The 21,925-nt window shown below is 42.5% G+C and overlaps 1 protein-coding gene across 2 annotated transcripts in view; it reads right to left on the bottom strand.

Moving 5' to 3' along the window:
• KCNH1 (potassium voltage-gated channel subfamily H member 1) overlaps nt 1-21,925 on the bottom strand; it is a 381,772-nt gene that overhangs the window by 220,603 nt on the left and 139,244 nt on the right. For both annotated transcript variants that reach the window (XM_004775315.3, XM_004775314.3), the window contains exon 7: nt 2,278-2,707. In XM_004775315.3, the coding sequence (XP_004775372.1) occupies nt 2,278-2,707 (430 nt within the window). The remainder of the gene's footprint in view (nt 1-2,277; nt 2,708-21,925) is intronic.

The raw sequence follows: 21,925 nt of genomic DNA on the forward strand, positions 1-21,925 counted from the left end.
AGACACTCAGCCGACTGAGCCACCCAGCCACCTGCACTTATCTTTATTATTTGCCACCTAAAACTATTCTTTTTCTTCTTTTCTTCCAAGTAAAAAGTTGCAAATAATTTACCTCATATCTGAAAGCCTTGAAGACCCCATGACATGGGGCCCGCTTCCTAAATGACCACTTGCAGCAAGTTTCCTGCAATGCATTTAATGAAGTATTTAGATTAACAAAATGTCTCCTCTCCCCTTCTTAGAGACAGAAATTGGGCTCAGAGCACAGCACATATGGCTGCTTATCTCATGCCCCATGGCTCACAAAAATGCTGTAAGCAGTACCTAGAAAACTAGTGCTGTTAAGGCTGAAAATGTCCTAGAAGAGCGAAGGTCTTAAATCCTTCTACATGAGAAAGCACCTCAGGTTCTAATTAAGCTAAAGCAATTAGCCACCCACAGATACTTAACGCTGCTTCCCATGGACAGGCAATCATCTCTATTAAGACCCTTTTAAAAGAAGTAAATCCCAAGCTCCATCAGCACACACTTCCCACAAATCAATTACACCTAGACACATGCAGTGACTACTCAGACCCGAGCTCTGTGCCTTGCAGAGAGGGCTCACATGAAGACCCATATCAGACACGATGAGCTGGTTACAGAAAAGGAGGAGGCAAGCAGCCAGTGGGACAACTGGGGGGTCATAAAACCCATTTGCAGAGGGGGTGCTGGATCCCTGGGAGGTTGGACAAAGTAAGGCAAACTGACACCTTAGGTTTCCTGATCTTGGAATTCCCTGGTTAATTTAACAATTGCTATCAACTCTACTCTGAGGGAGCACAAAGAACAGAACAGTCTCTGGTTGCTGTAACCAGAGCCCAGCTTCATTATGTGTGACCAGACTCCTGTCCACACTTGAGGCTTCATGGGAGGACTGTCCTCGCCCATGCAGCCATTTGTTGTTGAAGTACCAACAGGGTGCACTTGGCAGGTTCAAAGTGAGTCTGGGCCATTCAAATGCATATACTTTACTCAGCACAGTAAGGCCCACTTCTCCCAAGGATTCCCTCCAGTGAAGATTTCTCAATGGTTTCTAGGCCAAGGCTGTTCCCAGACCCACCATTAGCAACAGCTACACAACGGTCCATGGGAAAGTGACAGATTTAAGCACCTTCCTCAAGAACTAAGGTTGTTCCCTCTCTCTCTCTCTGCATGCCTCTCCATCTACTTGTGATTTCTGTCAAATAAATAAATAAAATCTTTAAAAAAAAAAAAAAAGAACTAAGGTTGTTTTTGTTTTTCAGTCCACTCGAGTCAATTCAATAACCCATTACTTCTGACCTGAACAGGAGCCTTTTTATCCTGTGTGGGTTTTGGGAGCGGGGGATTGTTTTTTGGATTTGGGAAATTTCTTAATCATCAAGTAGACATCAAAAATGGGGGAGACAAACCATGAAAGACTGTGGACTCTGAGAAACGAACTGAGGGTTTTGGAGAGGAGGAGGGTGGGGGGTTGGGTGAGCCTGGTGCTGGCTATTAAGGAGGGCACATATTACATGGAGCACTGGGTGTGGTGTATAAACAATGAATTTTGGAACACACACCAAAAAATTAAATTAAATTTTTCTTAAAATGCATGAAAAATAAAAAATGCAATAAAAATATTCCTAGGAGCCACATATAAAAAATAAAAAAAGAAACATGAAATTAATTATAATATCTTACTTAACCCACTTTATAAAAATATTGTTTTTTCATCATGTAATCAGTATAAAAGATAATTCATGAGATAGCTCACATTTTTTTCATACATGCTTTTTCTGGTACCACATGGGGCTGTGGAGGTCTAGAGCTATGTTCAATTTGACACAGAAAGACTCACAGTTCACTTTCTATGAGCAAGTAGGTTACCAAGTTGTATAAATAACATGATCTTATTCTAACTTTATAAAAACCTGTGTCTATGTGGAAAGTAATCTGTAAGGGAGAGGCCCAAGGTAATAATAGTTATCTCTGATAGGCAGAATTATAGTTGGTCTCCATTTTACACTTCATGCTCTTTTGTATTTTCTAAATTTCTTTGCAGTAAACACCTTGCAGCAATGCTTTATCAGGGAAACCATAAATTCATCTTTTTTAAAAAAAAGCCTTTCTTGTTTTAAGTTATTACATTGATCTTGATCCTGATCCTGCTAGCACTGGAGTTATTACCCTATTTCCAGCCAATGGAACAGACCTCCAAACAGTATGCCTCCTGCCCATCCCCCACCCAGCCCCAGCAACTGTCATACTTACAGCCAATCATCATGATGGCCACTGCAAAGATCTTCTCGATGTCTGTGGATGGGGCAATGTTGCCAAAGCCCACGCTGGTAAGGCTGGTCATAGTGAAATACAATGAGGAGATATAGACAGAATTCTTGCTGGGACCACCTTCCCACTTCCCTGAGCCAGACCCATTAAACTGGTAAGGGGTGCCAATGTCCATCGCCAGTTGGTAGAGCCAGCTGTTGTTGCGAATGGTCTTGGTGTCTTCATCAAAGATCTCGTAGTCCCCGATGCTGTACCAAATGCAGGCCATCCAATGAGCAGCTAGCCCAAACACACACACCAGCAAGACCAGCACGGCAGCTCCATACTCAATGTAGTGGTCCAGCTTACGGGCCACTCGCCCCAGACGAAGCAGCCGAACGACCTTCAGTGAGCTAAACAAGCTGCTGATGCCCTGGGAGAAGAAGAGTGGAGCATTAGGGCCAAGAACCAAAAATACTACTACCCCTTGCCTCCTCCCCACCTGGGCTGTTTGCTTCAGCATAGCGCATTTCTGCAAGATGCAAGGTATGCAAGCCTTTAAAAAAATATTTTAAAACAAGTCACAATATTGAGAAATGCTCATACATATTTGTATAGTTATGTACAATACAATTAGAATTTTATTCCAAGATATATGAAAGGGATATTTCTATTTGCTTTTTTCTGCTTCCATTAAAAGGCAGATAACAAAACAAAAAAGACAAAATTAGAACTTTATTTCTAATTTATTCTAATTATTGTGATAAGAATACAAATATATGTGAGCATGTTTCATATTGTTACTATTTTATTTTTTTATTATTTTTTTTTAAGATTTTTTCTTTATTTATCTGACAGAGATCACAAGTAGGCAGAGAGGCAGGCAGAGAGAGAGGAGAAAGCAGGCTCCCTGCAGAGCAGAAAGCCCGATGTGGGGCTCGATCCCAGGACCCTGGGATCATGACCTGAGCCAAAAGCGGAGGCTTTAACCCACTGAGCCACCCAGGTGCCCCTATTGTTACTATTTTATTTTTTTATTTTTTTTTTATTTTTATTTTTTTAAAGATTTTTTATTTATTTATTTGACAGAGAGAGATTACAAGTAGGCAGAGAGGCAGGCAGAGAGAGAGAGGAGGAAGCAGGCTCCCTGCTGAGCAGAGAGCCCGATGTGGGACTCGATCCCAGTACCCTGAGATTATGACCTGAGCCGAAAGCAGCGGCTTAACCCACTGAGCCACCCAGGCGTCCCTATTGTTACTATTTTAAAACAATTTTAAGGGTTATGTAATATTTCATACTAAGTAATATGAAATATTTTAAGAGCTGTATGGTATTTATTTCATATTGTATAATATTTCATTCTAATTATACTATACATAATATGCAAGTATTATGTTTTCAAAAAATGGCTAAGAAACACATGAAGAGAAATGTAAAACACTGATAGTGGTTACCACTGCACTGTCAAGTTACAGAATTACAGGAAATTTTTTGGTTATATTTGTATAAATTTTTGTTGCACTTGAATAGATTTATTTAATTCTATAATTGAAATTATTACTTTTATAGTTAGAAAAATACATACATTTAAAAACAAACACATTTAAAAAAAAAGATAAAAATGAACTAAAGAAACAGCTGAGAAAATAAAGAACTAAGATTCTGTTTTCTCAGGAAAGTTGTAAATTCTTTGAAGCTACGTCACTCCTATCAAGCCAGGGATTATTAATCAGACACCATACATTAAACATAATCAGTAAAGGAATCTCAGAGCTAGAAGGAAGCTTCTGATTTAGGCTGGTCAAGCCCCCGGCCATCCTGCAGACCCTCCCAAGGGCAACAGTGGTACAGAAAAGAACATTAGAGTAGAAATCTAGAAAACAGGGTTTGAGATCCAAGCAAACCACTAACTTACTATGTAAGTTGGGGCAATTCGATAGCCTGTCTCATCTAGATAATGAGGGAAGTGGACTAGAGGAAATGCTAACATCACAGAAGTCAGTGATGTCAGCATTCAGAACCACAAAATTCCTATTCCAAAGTGATTCCAAGGTGTAAGGAAGGGAGATTTCCATTAGTTGTTCTTACGTCAATTAACAAGCAAACAAGCACAAAAACAGAAATACTTCCTGGCACCAGAACTTCGGTCTCCTTCACACCCAGCAATAATCCAATGGCAGGATGATGCCCTTCACCAACTAGAATCAATCACTTTACACTATTCTAAACACTGGAGAGCTTCCAGGTCACTGCCCATGTCTCTTGTCCCCCATTCCCTTAATAAGAACCCCCAAGGGTCAGTTATGTTACAGACAGAAGGAAAATGTGTACCTGCTTTCTGACAAGCCTGTGTGAGAGACTCACCAAGGCTGCTTCCTCTTCCTGGGTACCCAGCTAAACTACATCTCCCAGCCTCTTCCCATCTGGGTGGGTCTCTGAGACCCTTCTCAGCAATGGCTATGAGACGAAATATGTGTCATTTCTAAGCCAAGGCAGGTAAAAGTGAATGTGCTTTCTCTTCCCCTTGGTATGCCTTCCAAATGAGTCTAGTGAGATCCTGAGGCCAAGTATTAAAGATGGGACATAGAGCATGGAAGAAGCCTGGGTCCCTAAAAGATTATGTGGATGGAACATCCTGTCCCCACCAATCAATGTGAATCATATTATGATGTGAATGAACACTAAAACCTCTGAAATAAGCCACTGAAAATTCAGGGAATATTTGGTGGAGTAGCCATTATTAGCCTTCCCTGAGATGCGAACACACAGACCCTATGTAGCATAGCCTTGTCAGTAAAGACTACAGATCATATAAATGGCTAACAGATACATAAAAAAATGCTCATCATCACTAGCCATCATGGAAATACAAATCAAAACCCCAAGGAGATACCACCTTACACCCGTTAGAATGGTAAAAATTAACAAGGCAGGAAACAACAAAGGTTGGAGAGGATATGGAGAAAAGAGAACCCTCTTACACTGTTCGTGGGAATGCGAGTTGGTGCAGCCACTCTGGAAAACAATATGGACGTTCCTCAAGATGTTAAGAATAGAGTTACCCTACGACCCAGCAACTGCACTACTAGGTATTTACCCCAAAGATACAGATATAGTGAAAAGAAGGGCCACGTTCATAGCAGTGATGTCCACAATCACCAAACTGTGGAAAGAGCCGAGATGCCCTTCAACAGGGCACGAATGGATAAAGAAAATGTGGTTGATGTACACAGTGGAATATTACTCAGCCATCAGCAAGGATGAATACCCACTATTTGCATCGACATGGATGGAACTGGAGGGGATTATGTTAAGTGAAGGAAGTCAAGCAGAGAAAGACAATTACATGGTTTCACTCATACATGGTACATAAACAATAGCAGGCAGAACAACAGGGGAAGGCAGGGAAATCCACATGGGGAGAAAATCAGAGAGGGAGATGAATCACGTGAGGCTACGGACCCCAAGAAACAATGTGGGGGTTTCAGAGGAGAGGAGTGTGGGAGGAGGGGGTAACAGGGTCCTGGCTATCGATGAGGGCACCTGCTGTGATGAGCACTGGGTTTTATACTTAACTAATGAATCACTGAACACCACATCAAAAACTCATTATGTACTCTACAGTAGCTAACTGAATATAATTTTTTTAAAAAGACCACAGATCAGGCTGCCACACAAATTATTTTTGTTAAGGTGAGGGTGGGGGAGGTGGGATTTTTTGCACCTTTTAAAAAATAAAACAAATAAACAACATTTTTGTAGCCATAAAACTTAGAACAGAAATAATCACTTCTTGGGGTGCCTGGGTGGCTCACTGGGTTAGGCCTCTGCCTTTCGCTTGGGTCATGATCTCGGGTTCCTGGGATCGCGCCCCACATCAGGCTCTCTGCTCGGCGGAGAATCTGCTTCCCCCTCCCCTTGACTGCCTCTCTGCCTACTTGTGATCTCTGTCTTCCAACTAAATAAATAAATAACCTAAAAAAAGAAAGAAAGAAAGAAAGAATCACTTCTTGTCCAACATACACAAGCAAATAAATAACAGTGTATTCTTCAAGGCCAATGGACTACATCCCCAGGGTCAGCTTATCCAATCTGCTCACTCTGATGAAGTCCAGTATGGACTTGGCATGTCTGGTACTCCTCTCCTGGGTCCCCTCTCCCTCCATATGTTTTTCTTAAAAACCTGCCATACAGGAAATGCTAAGAAAACTCCCCCATATTAAGGTGCAAAAGACTGATGAGGGTAAATGAATATCCTCTCTATAGAGGATATCTGCATTTAAACAACCTCCAATAGTGGAATTAAAAGTACCCACAGCCTGGGTGAAGCAGATATTTTGGGAGGCAAAGGAGCCTTTCTGATGACTCAGAAACCAAACACATGTAAGCAACCACCTACTCTCCACCTGCTCATAAGGAGGTTCCTGAGATCATCCTCAAAGCAGTTCTACTCTGAAGCAGAACTTAGTACCCAGGGCAAAACTGCCTCGTCATTTTTCCTCACTCATATTTAATTCAAAGCAACATCTAAGGAAAACCTACTACATACTCCTGTGCTAATGCCACAGGGAGGAAATTAAAATGATGCTGTCCTTGTCTTCTTGTTCACTGTTGTGGCACCAGTGCCTGGCATGGAGAAGAGTCTTGATAGGAAGAAAGAGAGAGGAAGCAAGAGCGTCATAACCAGGGAAGGAGGCAACATACTAGTGAGAGATACTTCCACCTAATGGTCATCGAACATGACTGCTGAGAGGAAGCACAGACATCATTCCGTCCAGCCCTCTGAGTCCAGTGATGCCTTCCAGGAGCTCCATTCAGTTTCTCCTCGAACTCCCCCTTAACCACAACATCTCTAAGACCCCATTCTAGCTAGCATTCATGAAGATGAGTCACTGGGCCTCCATACCTTTCTTCCTCTGTTTCACCTGCACTTCATCCCTCTTCCCCTTTCCATCGCCTCCCAATGGCCACCCAACACATGCAACCAAGACCCACAGTCCTGCTGTCCTCCAGCCATACGCTCCAGATGTCTGGAGCATCTCACACAGGGGATGCACACTTGCACCTCTGTGCCTGCTCAGACGAGACGCTCCTCAGACGAGGCCCAGCCTCCCCTCTCTAACCAGCTAGTACACTGTTATCCTTCAAGTCCGCCACTACCTCCACCCTAAAGCCTTTCATGACTACCCTGGAGTCACAACCAATCACTCACCCCTCGATGTGTCCATGGTATTCTGTGTCCATCACCAACTGAACACACTGCTTTGCACTACAGTTTTCCCAACTACAGTAGGTGCTACATCTTCCTGAAGACAGAAGTCATTTGCTACTCATTTGAAAAGCCTCCTGTATTGGGTTGAGCAGTGTCCCCTCCAAATTCATGTCTTTCTCAGAACCTCAGAATGTGACCTTATTTGGAAATGGGGTTGTTGTGGGTATAATTCGTTAAGATGGGGTCATACCTAATCCAGAATGACTAATGTCCTTATAGAAAGAGAAGAGCCAGACACAGAGAGAGAAAACCAGGTGTTCTCTACCCATGCCGAGATTGAGGTGGGTGTGTCTTCAAGCCAAGGAATGTCAAGGATTACCAGCAAGAGTAGAAGCTAAGAGAAAGTCATGGAACAGATTCTCTCTTAGAGCCTTCAGGGAGAACATGGACCTACAGACACTTTGACTTCGCATTTCTAGTTTACAGAACTGTGAGAGAATGAATTTCTATTCTATTAAGCCACCCAGTTTGGGGTAATTTGTCATAGCTGCCCTGGAAAACTAATATATCCACACAGGATCTAAAGCCAGCACCTTCTCAGAAAGGATCTAAATCATTTTCTAAACAGAATTGAAAGTGTGGATTATTAGAGAATTCTTTCTCATTTCAAGAAGCCTCTGGAACAACATAAAATAAGCACTTCTTCACTGTGTTATTTATCTGTGTACACTGATACCTATGACACAGTTTTAAATAAGTTCTCTCCTATTGCATTAACAGCTGGAATTCTAGTTACTTAAAATCATTTCAAGTTATTAATTTGCATTTTTTTCTTATTTGCCTGAAGTTCAGTAGATGAAATAAATAAGCAGAATACTCCAATTTTTTTTTTAATTTTAGTATGCTAAAAACATGACAGCACCATATGGTAGAGAATCACCATTTCTCCAGGGACTTCTTGTATCAGAAAACCTATCTCACATTCCAAATTGTCCCAGAAAGTTCTTTATCACAACCTTAAAATGATGAAGAACCAAGGCTTTTGAGATGAATTGATGTGGATAAAGGGATGGTGTAGTGCTGGTGAGCCTCACCCCTGAGGCCAACAAGTGTGACTGCAAGGAAGCCATTCTAGATCCGCAGTCACCTCAGCTGCAGTAATACTGACGCCATTCAAATATTAATCCCCATTCAGATTCATGTTTATGTGAGCTATCAAATTTTACCTATTTGTCTGGACTACACATTAGTCATTTCCTTAACTTGGACTATACCTTACTTTCTCGGTCAGCCCAATTCATCAGGTTTTGGTTCATATTTTTTTTTTCTGTCATATACATGGAGAGAACACTGTCACAGACTAAGGACAATGTGCTAATGAAAAAAAAAAAAAAACATTGAGTCTTTCAGGTCCTTGAACAGTCCAACCTCACATGATTCCTCTTCGCCAACATTCTCTTGCAACTAAAGGCCTTCTTCACATGCTTCACTGTGAAGCCTCTAGAACCCATCTTCACGTGTCAAGAAATTCCCAGCCTCAACATCCTCCTGGATTGTTCCCACCATCTTCTTCCATTAGCTGAAGCCAGTTCTCCCTGAGCACTCTGCTTTTCCCCCTCCTTCTCCCATACATCCCGGAGTTGGGAGCAGGGAGTTTTCGCTCTCCACAGTTCTTTCCAAAAAAGAGCGTGTTAGCACTCAAAAAAACAAACAAACAAACAAACAAAAACCCTTCCTTTAAGATTCATGCCAACCAGCAAAAAAAAACACCTCCTCATTATGGCCATCTGATTACTGATGACTAACATCTGTTTAATGCTTACAAATATGCCAAAATTTAACTAATCCTTCACTAATTATCTCATTTATCAACTTCTTCCTTTCATCCTTTAAAATCTTTGCACCTGGCTTCCCAGCCCATTTTCTTCTATCAGCATGGGAACATTCAACATCCATGAGGAAAACTCATTCAACACTCCTGCCTCTCTATTCCCAGTGACCTTAACCCCCTCTCCATGTCTTGAGTTTGGTCATCATTGGAAACCACTCCCTCTCTGACGTCTTACACACCATTTGACACAGTAATTACACGTTTCCAGTTCTCCACTCTCTCCTCTATCCCCACCCAACCCAGTCTACTTTGGCTTATTTTTTTTTCTTTAATATTTTTAAAATTTTTTTCTTTAATTTTTTTAAAATTTTTTTCTTTAATTTTTTTTTACTATGTTATGTTAGTCACTATATAGTACCTCATTAGTTTTTGATGTAGTGGCTTCTTTTTGATGTATTTTCTTTTCCAGCCATTGACTCTCCAGATTTCACTTCCTTTCCCATCTAACCACACTCTGTTACGTCACTTCCAGTACTCTCTCCTTACCAACCAACAACCTGTCTCCTCGCCCTCCTGCCAAACTCAGCATTGCATGGGATCCAATAGCAGGGACCCAGCTCTCAATTCCATTCTCAGGTGGGTCCCTGGATGCTTCTCACGCATCCTTTTTCTCTTCCTTGAACAATGCTTTCTCTCCTTCACAGCGATAGATATTCCAAATCTTCACTACTCTTTTCAGGATCCCACCTGACCCATGCCATTCTCATTCTCAGCCAACATTACCTCCTAACTCACAGAGGAAGTAGAGGTTGTTAGTATCAACTCTCCCTCTATACCCCACCTCCACAAATACAAGTATGTGCATTTGCACAATTCTTCCACCCGCTCACGGACATCACTCCGTCACTATCCACCCTCCTCTCTCTTCTCTATGTCTTCAAACCTCCCTCTCAGGAACTAATTTCTCTTAGACTATAATCACACTGCTGTTTCAAGATCTATGCAACTTTCCAGATATATCAACTCTCCTCCTCTTCTTAATATTCCTTCCTCAAACCATAACCAACACATAATGGCTCAATTTCCTCATTTCCCATTCATATATCAACCCACTGCATTCAGATGTCCATTCCCACCACTCCCCAGAATCTACTATCTCTGAGGTCACCAACTGCCTTCTAATTGCTACACTTTTGGCATTTGATACATGCAATGGACATTTAACATCCTTTAACATCCTTTAAGACCACACTACACAAAAACGGTCTACCCCTTTCCTTGTCATCTACATCCACAAGGAATCACCACCCTACAAAATAGAACTTGTTTCCCACCCCAGAAACTGAAAATAACCACAAATCTTTCTCCAACCCTCGCTGCAGCTAACATGTGAGCACATGACCTAGAATCCACCATCAGAGACACACACCCCAACGCTGAAGAGCATCTACTGGAGAAACTGAGCATGACCCTTTTTGCAAGAGCATGGCCGCATCACCTAGTTCACACAGGCAGCAGGTAGTTGTTCCAGAATCAGTGCCCAGGCTCCACTGATCGTGGCATCAACTCTGCACACGTTCAGGAGCAGCAGTGGCTTATTTACAGGACTAGATTGCAATATGATCTTGCCAAAAAGCCTCCAAATATTTTCCTGGTCTTTCCAAACCTTCTCCGAGTACCCAATGCCCTTTTAATAAACTTTTTCTGATAGTTGCCAGACTCGAACACTAACTACTACAACATGTGGCATGCACTGTCCTCCTTTGGTTCCCATAATAACTCCTTATAATTATTCCTGATCAGATATTTAATATTAGATATTTAATGATTGTTTGTGGCCTTTTTCTCTTCTCCATATACCCCTTTCCTTGTCATCTACATCCATTAATGTGGCTGCATCCACCATATCTATAAATTAATAACCTACAAATACATCTTTCCAAACTAGATATTTCTCCCAACTTTAAGACCCCTATGAGCTTGACAGTGGCCTATCCCATGAGTTCCTGAGTTTGGCACATGTAACCTTCAGCCCATCTCCTACTCCCCAGTGTGGAAAATGTGCTCCAGGTCTACAGTCTTCCACTTCCACAAGTTTGTATAGCCAACTGAGATGATGACACTAGGTGTATATGCCATGTATATGACATCTCAGTTGGCTATACAAACTTTTCTTAATAGGGTGTTCTTCTAAGAAAAGTGACAATAAGGTGTATCAGTATTCCAATGCCTAATTTTGGATAAAAACAGAAAACAAGCAAATTTTCTTGTCTATGCATTAATATCTCTAGAAGTATAAATAAGATACTAAAACACTGACTGTCCCAGGGAAAGAGATTCTTTACTGTATCTACCCTTTTGAATGTTGTTTCTTGTGAATTACTATTTTTCCAATTTTTAAAAAATCGAGTTACAAATATAAATTTAAAAATGTGACACAATCCTGCTTAGAACCACTCAATGGTTCCCATCGCCTTCTAGATAAAATTCCATTCCTTTAGCAAACAAAATCCTTTGCAATTTGGTCCCCAACAGCCTTGTCTCTCACTGCCTCTCTCCCAGGCATCTCCTGCTTTTGTCATATCAAATCACTTGTGGTTCAACAATCACACTGTGTCTTTATGCCTTTGCATATGCTGTTCCCTTTGCCTCAAAAGACTATTTCCCTGGTTGTCTGCCTGGAAAACCCTTACCCATCCTTAAAAACATTTCTCAACACCCCAATGGCGGGAAAAGTCACATATCTTCAGCAAGTATACAAGCATTTTGCCTTTTAAAATAAGTATTAGAGGGGATGTCTGGGTAGCTCAGTTGGTTAAGTGTCTGTCTCTAGCTCAGGTCATGATCAGGGGTCCTGGGATTGATTCCTGCATTGGGCACTTTGCTCAGCAATAGCCTGCTTCTCCCTCTCACTCTGCCCTTCTTTCCTGCTCGTGCTCACTCTTTCTGACAAATAAATAAAATCTTTTTTAAAAAAATAGGGGCACCTGGTTGGCTCACTGGGTTAAAGCCTCTGCCTTCAGCTCAGGTCATGATCTCAGGGTCCTGGGATAGAGCCCGACATCCGGCTCTCTGCTCAGCAGGTAGCCTGCTTCCCCCCTCTCTCTGCCTGCCTTGCTGCCTACTTGTGATCTCTTCTCTCTGTCAAATAACTAACTAAATAAATAAATCTTTAAAAAAATATATGAAGTAAGAGCACCTTGGTGGCTCAGTGGGTTAAGCCTCTGCCTTCAGCTCAGGTCATGATTCCAGGGTCTTGGGATCGAGCCCTGCACGGGGCTCTCTGCTCAGCAGGGAGCCAGCTTCCTCCTCTCTCTCTGCCTGCTTCTCTGCCTACTTGTGATCTCTGTCTGTCAAATAAATAAATAAAATCTTTTTTCAAAATTTTAAAAATTAAATAAAATAAAGTAAGTAATAGAGTGGGAGCCACCTGGGTGGCTCACTCAGTTAAGTGTCCAGCTCTTGACTTCAACTGAGGTCATGATCTCAGAGTCATTAGATCAAGCCCCACGTCAGGCTGCCTGCCAGCATGGGGCCTGCTTAAGATTCTCTCCCTCTCCCTCTGCCCCTCTTCCACTGTTCTCTCTTCCACTAACTTAAAAAAAAAAAAATAATAATAAATAAAATGAAGTAAGTATTAGTAAGTATCACAGTGAATTCAAACTTACTCCAATAATAGTACTACTCTCCCATCTGAATTTCAATCTGCTTTCTCAACATGTAGAGAAAGGAGTGTAGTTACGGTAGCACCCTCAAAATTGTGACTCAGAGGTCACTCAGAGAAACAGAATTTCTCTGTGTGGCTGTGATGCTTAATTTTATGTCTCAACATGACTGGGACACAGGGTGTCCACACATTTGGCTAAACATTATTCTGGGTGTGTCTGGGAGGATGTATTTGGATTGAGATTAACAACTGAATCCACAGACTGAATAGAACAAAATTGCTGAGGCGAGTGTGGCTGAGCCTCCTCCAATCCACTAGCGGCCTGAATAAAACAGAAAGGAGAGTAAGGAAGAATTCACCTCTCTGCCTGACTGTTTTCAAGCTGGGACCTCGGTCTCCCGCACTCAGATTAGAATTTATGCCACCACCTCTCCTGGGTCTCTAGCTTGAAGGTGGCAGATAATGGGCCTTCTCAGCCTCCATAATTATTGGCAGTGTTAATGGAAAGGCCAAGAATGGCAAGTCTAAGACTCACACAGAGTCATCTCTCTGTGATGTCTCTCCCTGACACCCACAAAGTTCAAAATGCCGTCCAGATTCCCATGACTGGTCCTTGATTCATTCTTTCAACAAACACTTATGGAACACTTTAATATGGGGCACGCATGATTTCTAGCACTGATCAGGGGCAAACCAGACCCAAATCCTCATTCTTCTGGAGCTTTCTTTTAATTGGGAAAGATAGACAATAAATAGGATAAATAAGTAAAATCAATGGTATGAGACAAAAAGATGAAAAATTAAGCAGGAAAATGAATATAAAAAGTAACAGGAAGAGGGGGTGATGTTCAGCATTCAACAGGGTTGTGAAGGAACACATCCCTGAGATCTTGGCATTTAAGTAAAAGCCCAGTGGAGATGAGAACGTGGACCCAAGAGTATCTAAAAGAAGCATGTGGCAGACACAGCAATCAGCAAGTACAAATGTCCTGAGGCAGGAATGTCACAATGTTTTTTTTAATTAAATTTATTTATTTCCAGCATAACAGTATTCATTATTTTTTCACCACACCCAGTGCTCCATGCAATCCCTGCCCTCTATAATACCCACCACCTGGTTCCTCAACCTCCCACCCCCCCGCCACTTCAAACCCCTCAGATTGTTTTTCAGAGTCCATAGTCTCTCATGATTCACCTCCCCTTCCAATTTCCCCCAACTCCCTTCTCCTCTCTAACTCCCCTTGTCCTCCATGCTATTTGTTATGCTCCACAAATAAGTGAAACCATATGATAATTTATTTTATATTAGGCTGACACAGCCCCTTGAGATCACAAACTGCACCTTTAGTAAGAGTAATAATTAGCATTTGTTGAGTACTAAGGACTTTACAAGGATTACCTCACTTAATCCTATGAACCTTGGGAGGTAAATATATTATCCACCCAACCCTCCGATAAAGAAACTGACGTTTTCATTTGTGCAGTATCACGCAGGTAGAAAGTGGTGGACCTAGAATTTGAACCCTGATCAACTGACTCCCCAGTGTACGTCCTTAACTCCTTGCTCTAATTCCCCACCATTAAAGTTCCAGCTCTTTTCCATTGTTCAATACATGTTTATTGAATGGAAACCTACACTGATGCTCACAAGGAGAACTTGTGACCGCTGCAAATAGTGGTCTGGCATGAGGATTTACTACTTTATTAACAGAGCTTGGTTTGTTTGCTGTCTTTAAAACAGAGATGACTTCAAGAATAAAAGTTCCGGGGTACCTGGGTGGCTCAGTGGGTTAAAGCCTCTGCCTTCGGCTCTGGTCATGATCCTGGGGTCCTGGGATCCAGCCCCGTGTCGGGCTTTCTGCTCAGCAGGGAACCTGCTTCCTCCTCTCTCTCTCTATCTGCCTGCCTCTCTGCCTACTTGTGATCTGTCAAATAAATAAATATAATCTTAAAAAATAAATAAATAAAATTTCCACGATGATCTCACCATTCTGAAAACTGCAGATCCATTTCAACTACCTAATGCAATAAATTGGCTTACCAGATCTTATTGGAAGTTATTCACTGAAGTTTAAGCACAATTGGCTTCCCTTCCATTGTTTCCACATTATACTTTCAGCTTATTGATTTCAATGCCATGATCATTTCCTAAAAACCTGTGCAGGAAGACACAGCCTAGAGCTACCAGGCTTACAAAAATAAACATGCAGTGCCCTGCCCTCGAGATGCCTACATCAGGCCACAGAGAAAACACAGCCTGCCAGTGACAGGAGAAGCAGCAAACGCAAGTCGGCTGCCACCATCAAGGCTGAATTCCCACGAGGCCAGGGGCTGTACATAAAGGGAACTGTTTTCTACCTCACTTAACAGGTCTATTGACCATATTCAGGAGGAGGATGTGGTTGCTAAGTTTAAGGGGGGCTTCATAACCAGGAATGGGACAGCCTGCAACCCTGCCTTTGTTTAATCTGGTAATGTATCCAATGGACACATCTGCAGACACCACAGAAAACAATCACTGAAGGAAGTTTAGAGCCATCCACTTTCCTTCTGTTGACAATTCAAACCTTGAAATAAACCATGTATTTATTCAGTTGCAATATTAAAGCCTCACTCAGGCTCTTTCTCTTTCTGGTGGCACCAAAAATTGAAATCTATCCCTGGCCAAATAAAAATCCTAGGTCTATAGAATAGAGAATCTGGTTTTGTCAAGCCGCATCTTTGTCTTTCACAGAATCCTCATCTCAGTTTCCTTTCTTCCATGGAAGTGTAATTAATCTAAATCACCTAGATTGTACATTCTCTCATACCCAAAGAAACAATAAATACATGTTGTGCTTACAGCTATAACATTTCTGCAGAATTAGCTATGCCCTTAATTTGCTTTAAGCTAATCTGACCGTCTGGTATAGGTTAAAATCCCAGTGAGTTTCGTGAGGGCTGTGTACGTAAGACTTTTCAGCACTGGGGCCCAAGGAAGGCTTCAGTCCATTTATCACTGCTTGGCCAGAGCTCTTGGTACCAAGCAGGGCTGACATTACAAAAGTCTCACCTCACTAAGAAGCATATGAGCACGCAGCTCAGACCTTCTGACCACATGTGATAACACTCTCTATTTAATGATGAGGGAGGTGGAGATCCATCCCTACGCAATCTAATTTGGCTTTAAAAAACACACTCCTGGGGCGCCTGGGTGGCTCAGTGGGTTAAGCCTCTGCCTTCGGCTCAGGTCATGGTCCCAGAGTCCTGATATCAAGCCCCGCATCGGGCTCTCTGCTGAGCTGGGAGCCTGCTTCCCCCTCTCTCTCTGCCTGCCTCTCCGCCTACTTGTGATCTCTGTCTGTTAAATAAATTTAAAAAAAAAATAAAATTAAAAAAAATAAAATAAAATAAAAAACAAAACACACTCCCGGGGCACCTGGGTGGCTCAGTGGGTTGAGCCGCTGCCTTCAGCTCAGGTCATGATCTCAGGGTCCTGGGATGGAGTCCTGCATCGGGCTTTCTGCTCAGCAGGGAGCCTGCTTCCTCCTCTCTCTGCCTGCCTCTCTGCCTACTTGTGATCTCTCTCTGTCAAATAAATAAATAAAGTCTTTAAAAAAAAAAAAAAACACACTCCCAGGGTGCCTGGGTGGCTCAGTGGGTTAAAGCCTCTGCCTTCGGCTCTGGACATGATCCCAGGGTCCTGGGATCAAGCCCTGCATCAGGCTTTCTGCTCAGCAGGGAGCCTGCTTCCCCCCACCCCTCCGCCTGCTTCTCTGCCTACTTGTGGTCTCTGTCATGTAAATAAATAAAATCTTTAAAAAAATACACTCCCTCCATCCTCAGACACGATCCACTTTCAGCTTCATCGTCACCCAAAATTAAGCTTCTAATCAGAAGGTGAAGCCCCCAGATGCTATACAGGAGCCCCCCAAATGTGTTGCCTCAAGACAAGCACCAGGAATCTGTGGTGTGACCTTGAGGCCTCTATAGGGGTGGTGAGGAGGGAAGGCTCTACCAGCTGGTTTGGATGTGTGAAGAGTTCCCCAGAAGGCGCCTGGGGGGCTCAGTCATTAAGCATCCCAGGATCCTGGGATCAAGCCCCTCATCAGGCTCCCTGCTCAGCAGGAAGCTTGCTTCTCTCTCTCCAACCTTCCCTGCTTGTATTTCTTCTCTTGTGTCTCTCTCTGTCAAATAAATAATATGATCTTAAAATCTTAATTTAAAAAAAAAAAAAAAAGAGTTACCCAGAATCTGAGGAACCTGGTATAGTGAGCTGCAGGCCAGCAGCCCAGCCTCCTAGGTTGTACCTGTGAGAGCCGGTGTGGGTACAAAGTATCCACAGTGCTCAAGGACTAGGTCATGGCACTGGACAAACAAATATCTGGGGGCAAAGCAGTCTCAGGACAAGAGTGAGACAAGCCACAGGGCACACTTCTGGCAGACCACAGAGGACATCAAAGCAGAGTCCCTGGAGCAAGCTGTGGGGGTGGGCTTAGCGCCAGGACATGGTGTGTGACTGACACAGTAAGTACTGAGAAAGGGACAGGGAGAAACTAGACTCTTGGGCAGACCGAGTGACCACAACTTAAGGGACCCGTAGGTTAAAGGCAATAAGGAGCCCCTTCAGCTAGAAGTACCAGGGCTTCGCCTCTACTATTATTCATGGTTTTAACTCTGCTTCATCTTCACAAATAGATCTAAAGCCCTCAAGGGCACTTCTTTCTTGCAGCCTCAGCAGTGAACAGTGACGGGAGCGCTAATCATTCTAGACTCTCATTCTGTGAGGCAACCGACAAACACAGAGTTCTACTCTCCTGCCGTCTGGCCTTCTGAGGATAAGTCTCTGCAGGAAGGTTCCAAGTTAAAGTTATGGTTCCTTTAAGAGGCTTCTGGCAAATAAAGAGTTCTAAACTTTCTGGAAGCCGATGGAAGTAAGAATAGTCACCATTTTGTGTGGTTAAAATAATCAATAGCGGGGCATCTGGGTGGCTCAGTGGGTTAAAGCCTATGCCTTCAGCTCAGGTCATGATCCCAGAGTCCTGGGATCAAGCCCTACATCAACTCTCTGCTCAGTGGGGAGCCTGCTTCCTCTTCTCTCTCTGCCTGCTTCCTTCTCTCTCTGCCTGCTTCTCTGCCTACTTGTGATCTCCTTCTGACAAATAAATAAATAAAATCTTTTTTAAAAAATGACCTCAGAATCTCTGTCTGCCTATCTGTCTACTTATGATCTCTCTCTCTCTCTCTCTCTCAATCTGTCAAATAAATAAATAAATAACCTTAATAAAAATAATTTTTAAAAATAATCAGTAGCTACAACATTTGAGACTGAGAGAAGCCACAGAGAAAAGAAATTGTCTTCTCCTTAAGGAGGAAAAAAAAAAAGGCCACCATGAAAAATCCCATGCACACCCAAAGCCACGTGTGCATCTCAGGCATCCAACAAGGCCTTTGCCTCTGGTACGTTTCTTATTACCTCCGTGACCCGACTTGGCCACCGAACCTCTCTGAGCTTCACTTCCTCACCTGTCAAGTGGGGAAAATGCACCTACCAGGTTAATGTTCACAAAAGTATGTTATTTGGGAGGGGGGTCACCTCGATCTTCTTCAGCCGAGAGAGAGAGAGAGAGAGAGAGAGAGAGAAAGAGAGAGAGAGAGAGAGTCAGAGTCACAAAGGGGAGAAACTGTTTGCCCTCAGTAAAAAGAAGAGAAAAGATATGAAATGTCAGAAAGAAGTCACCTCTATGTGAGGATGAATTAAGAGGGAAAATAATGGCCCCTCCCTGAAAAGTCAAGAACAACCAGTTAAGGACATTTGGCCAAACTTGCCACGTGAGGGAAAGGAGAACAGGCGGGGGCCTTTTGCCTCAGGACACGCAGAGCCCCAGGCTCACCTGACAAGGATACCTGTGAAAATAACAGAATACAATCTATAAATCTAGATATTTGTACTTCTAAACTCAATTTAAAAGATCCAGCACTCTCTACCATGATCAGAAATTATGAAAATTACAAACATGTCACTTACAAGTTTATTTTAATGGAAAAGTTAGATGCAGACCCGGACCTGTCAGCCACATCCCACAAAGTAACAGGAAACAATCACAGCTGTAATTTACTAACCACTTGCAACAGGGCACAGAATCCTAACTCTTAGTCTTTTAGGCATCAACCTGCTTAACTCCTCTTAACTATTCTAAAGGATAAATAAGACAATTCTCTCCATTTTTTTGGAGTGTTTGGGTTTTTTTATGAACTAACTGATGGACAAGCAGCCATGGAAGATGATGTGTGTTGATTGCAATCAGAATTTTAAAAACAAGTTACATGCAACTAATGAATCATTGAATGCCACATCAAAAACTTATGATGTGCTATATGCGCCATCTAACCAGACATAACAAAAAATAAAAATAAAATAAATAAAATTGCTTAAGACTGATAATTTATCAATTAATTAAATACAAGCAATGCGATCAAACTCTTCCATGGCTGTTCCAAAGACATAAACCTACTATTCTCCTCCACTCAGAAGTCCTCTGCCAAAGCCAGGTTGACCATAATAGGAGAAATTGATGGTTCCCAGCTTCTCTTCAAGCAGTGAGTAGGCTGTGGGTGTCTATAGAGCAAGCGGCAGAATGAAAAAGTGAAAAACAAAAGCAGTGCTAGGATAAAGACATGATGTTCCTTCCAGTGCCTAAAGATTAATGCCTGCAAAAAGCTTGGACTCAACCCTGCTGCATTTGGACAGACTAAGGATTCTGGACTCTCACAAGGTGACCTGTACGTAGGCAGGATAGCTTCTGAGGACTACCCAGGGCAGCCCCTCGTGTGCATTCACCAAGACTCCATCACTGTGGGTTTCCCACATATAACAATTTCAGTCACAGCAAGCTGGCTCCAGCTCTTTCCATGCTGCTATTATGCAAATCAATTCACCTCAGATGTGAAACAAAATGGGCATTTAGAGATTCCCAAGATTCTCAGTCCCACCGCAGATGAGGCCTCTAAGAACCAGGAGGGGTAAGAGGCTGACCCAAAGGCCAGGGGCCAAGGTGTAGCCACTCCCGAGGGCATTCCACCTGACTCACTGAACTATGGGGCTATAGCAAATTAATTCATGGGGATGTCTTTCAGAGAGTTAAAATCAAAAGATCTACAAATGAATGCTGCTGGCAGTGGTGGTATTACACACAAATGATTATTTTAAAGACATGATGCCTTTACAGACAGTAATTTAAATCCCCTCCTGGTGGTACCAGGACACAATCCTATCTTTGTACAGAACAGAGTTCTCAGCTGCAAAGCCCTCCAGGCAAGCAGACAGAGCTGCAGTTCCCCAGACCACAAAGCAGATGGCCAAAGGAGGCTGCCAAGGGGTGGGACTGTGGAATGGCCCAGATGTCAATGGAGGGCTGAGGACATGAGCCTCGGCTCAGGAGTCCTGGCCATCAAAGAACTCTGGGTCAGAAGGTGACCCCAGGGATCATGGAGCTGCTACTGTCTTTAGGGCTTGTCCAAGTAATAACAAGAATTTCAATCTTTCTTATGGATGAATAATATTCCATTGTGCATAATACTCCACTTTTTTCCAGTTTAACCGAGACATAATTGATATTCAGCACTGATTTTACAGCACTGTATAAGTCAAATCAGCATGATACTTTGGTATCATGACCACATTAAGTTTAGTTAATATCCATCATCTTATATAGATTAAAAAAATTTTTTTTGACTTGTGATACAAACTCTTAGCATTTACTCCCTTAGCAACTTTCCTATCCATCATACAGTCCTGTTAGAATCCTAGCACTTACTATCTTATTACTAGAAGTCTGTGCCTTTCGACCACTTCCCACCCATTTCCCCTCTCCCCACGCCCACTTCTGTAACCACAAATCTGATCTCTTTTTCTATGAGTTTGGGTTTTTACACCTTTTTTAAAATTCCACATGTAAGTGATATCAGAAAATACTAATTTTTCTCTACCTGACTTATTTCAGGTACTTATCATAATGCCCAAGGTCCATCTATGTTGTCACAAGTGACAAGATACCCTGTTCTTTTTTTAAAAAAAAAATTTTATTTATTTATTTGACAGAGAGAGATCACAAGTAGGCAGAAAGGCAAGCAGAGAGAGAGAGGAGGAAGCAGGCTCCCCGCTGAGCAGAGAGCCGGATACAGGGCTTGATCCCAAGACACTGAGACCCTGACCTGAGCTCAACCTATTGAGCCACACAGGTGCCCCTCCCTGTTCTTTTTATAGCTGAATCTCTGGACACTGAGGCTGTTTCCATGTCTTGAGTGTCATAAACAATGTTACTATCATCAAGGGTGCAGGTTATCTTTCTAAGTTAGTATTTTCATTTCCTCTGGATAGACAGCCAGGAGAGCAATTGTGGGATCATAGGGTGGTTCTATTTTTAATTTTTTGAGGAACCTCCATACTGCTTTCCATAGTGGTTCCACCAGTTTTATACCACCTTCTGATTACCCATTTCCCCACGGATGGACACTTGAGACGTTTTCACTGAGCCATGGTGAATAATATTGGTACGAATCAGTGCGCAAATATCTGTTTTGAGTCCTTAAGCTTTGCAACAGTTTTGAAAGATATTTATTTGAGAGAGAGAGAGAACGCATTCAAGCAGGGGGAGGAGCAGAGGGAGAGGGAAACGTGGACTCCATGCTGAGCACAGAGTCTGATGAGGGGCTCGATCCAACGACCCTGAGCCAAAATCAAGCTCAACTGACTGGCCCACCCAGATTCCCCAAGGATGCAATAATTTAAAAACTTTTTTGTTTTTAACAAATATTTGCACAGCATTGAGCACGTGCGAGGCACTCATGTTATACACATGAGCTCATTTAATTCTTATGACTCCTATAAGGTAGGAACCACGATTATTCCCATTTTACAGAGGAGAAACTGAGACACAGAGGGGCTAAGTAACTTGCACCA

This window comes from Mustela putorius, unplaced genomic scaffold (genome assembly GCF_011764305.1).
Source record: "Mustela putorius furo isolate JIRA1106 unplaced genomic scaffold, ASM1176430v1.1 tig00001012_pilon_pilon_pilon, whole genome shotgun sequence".
NCBI lineage: Eukaryota > Metazoa > Chordata > Mammalia > Carnivora > Mustelidae > Mustela > Mustela putorius.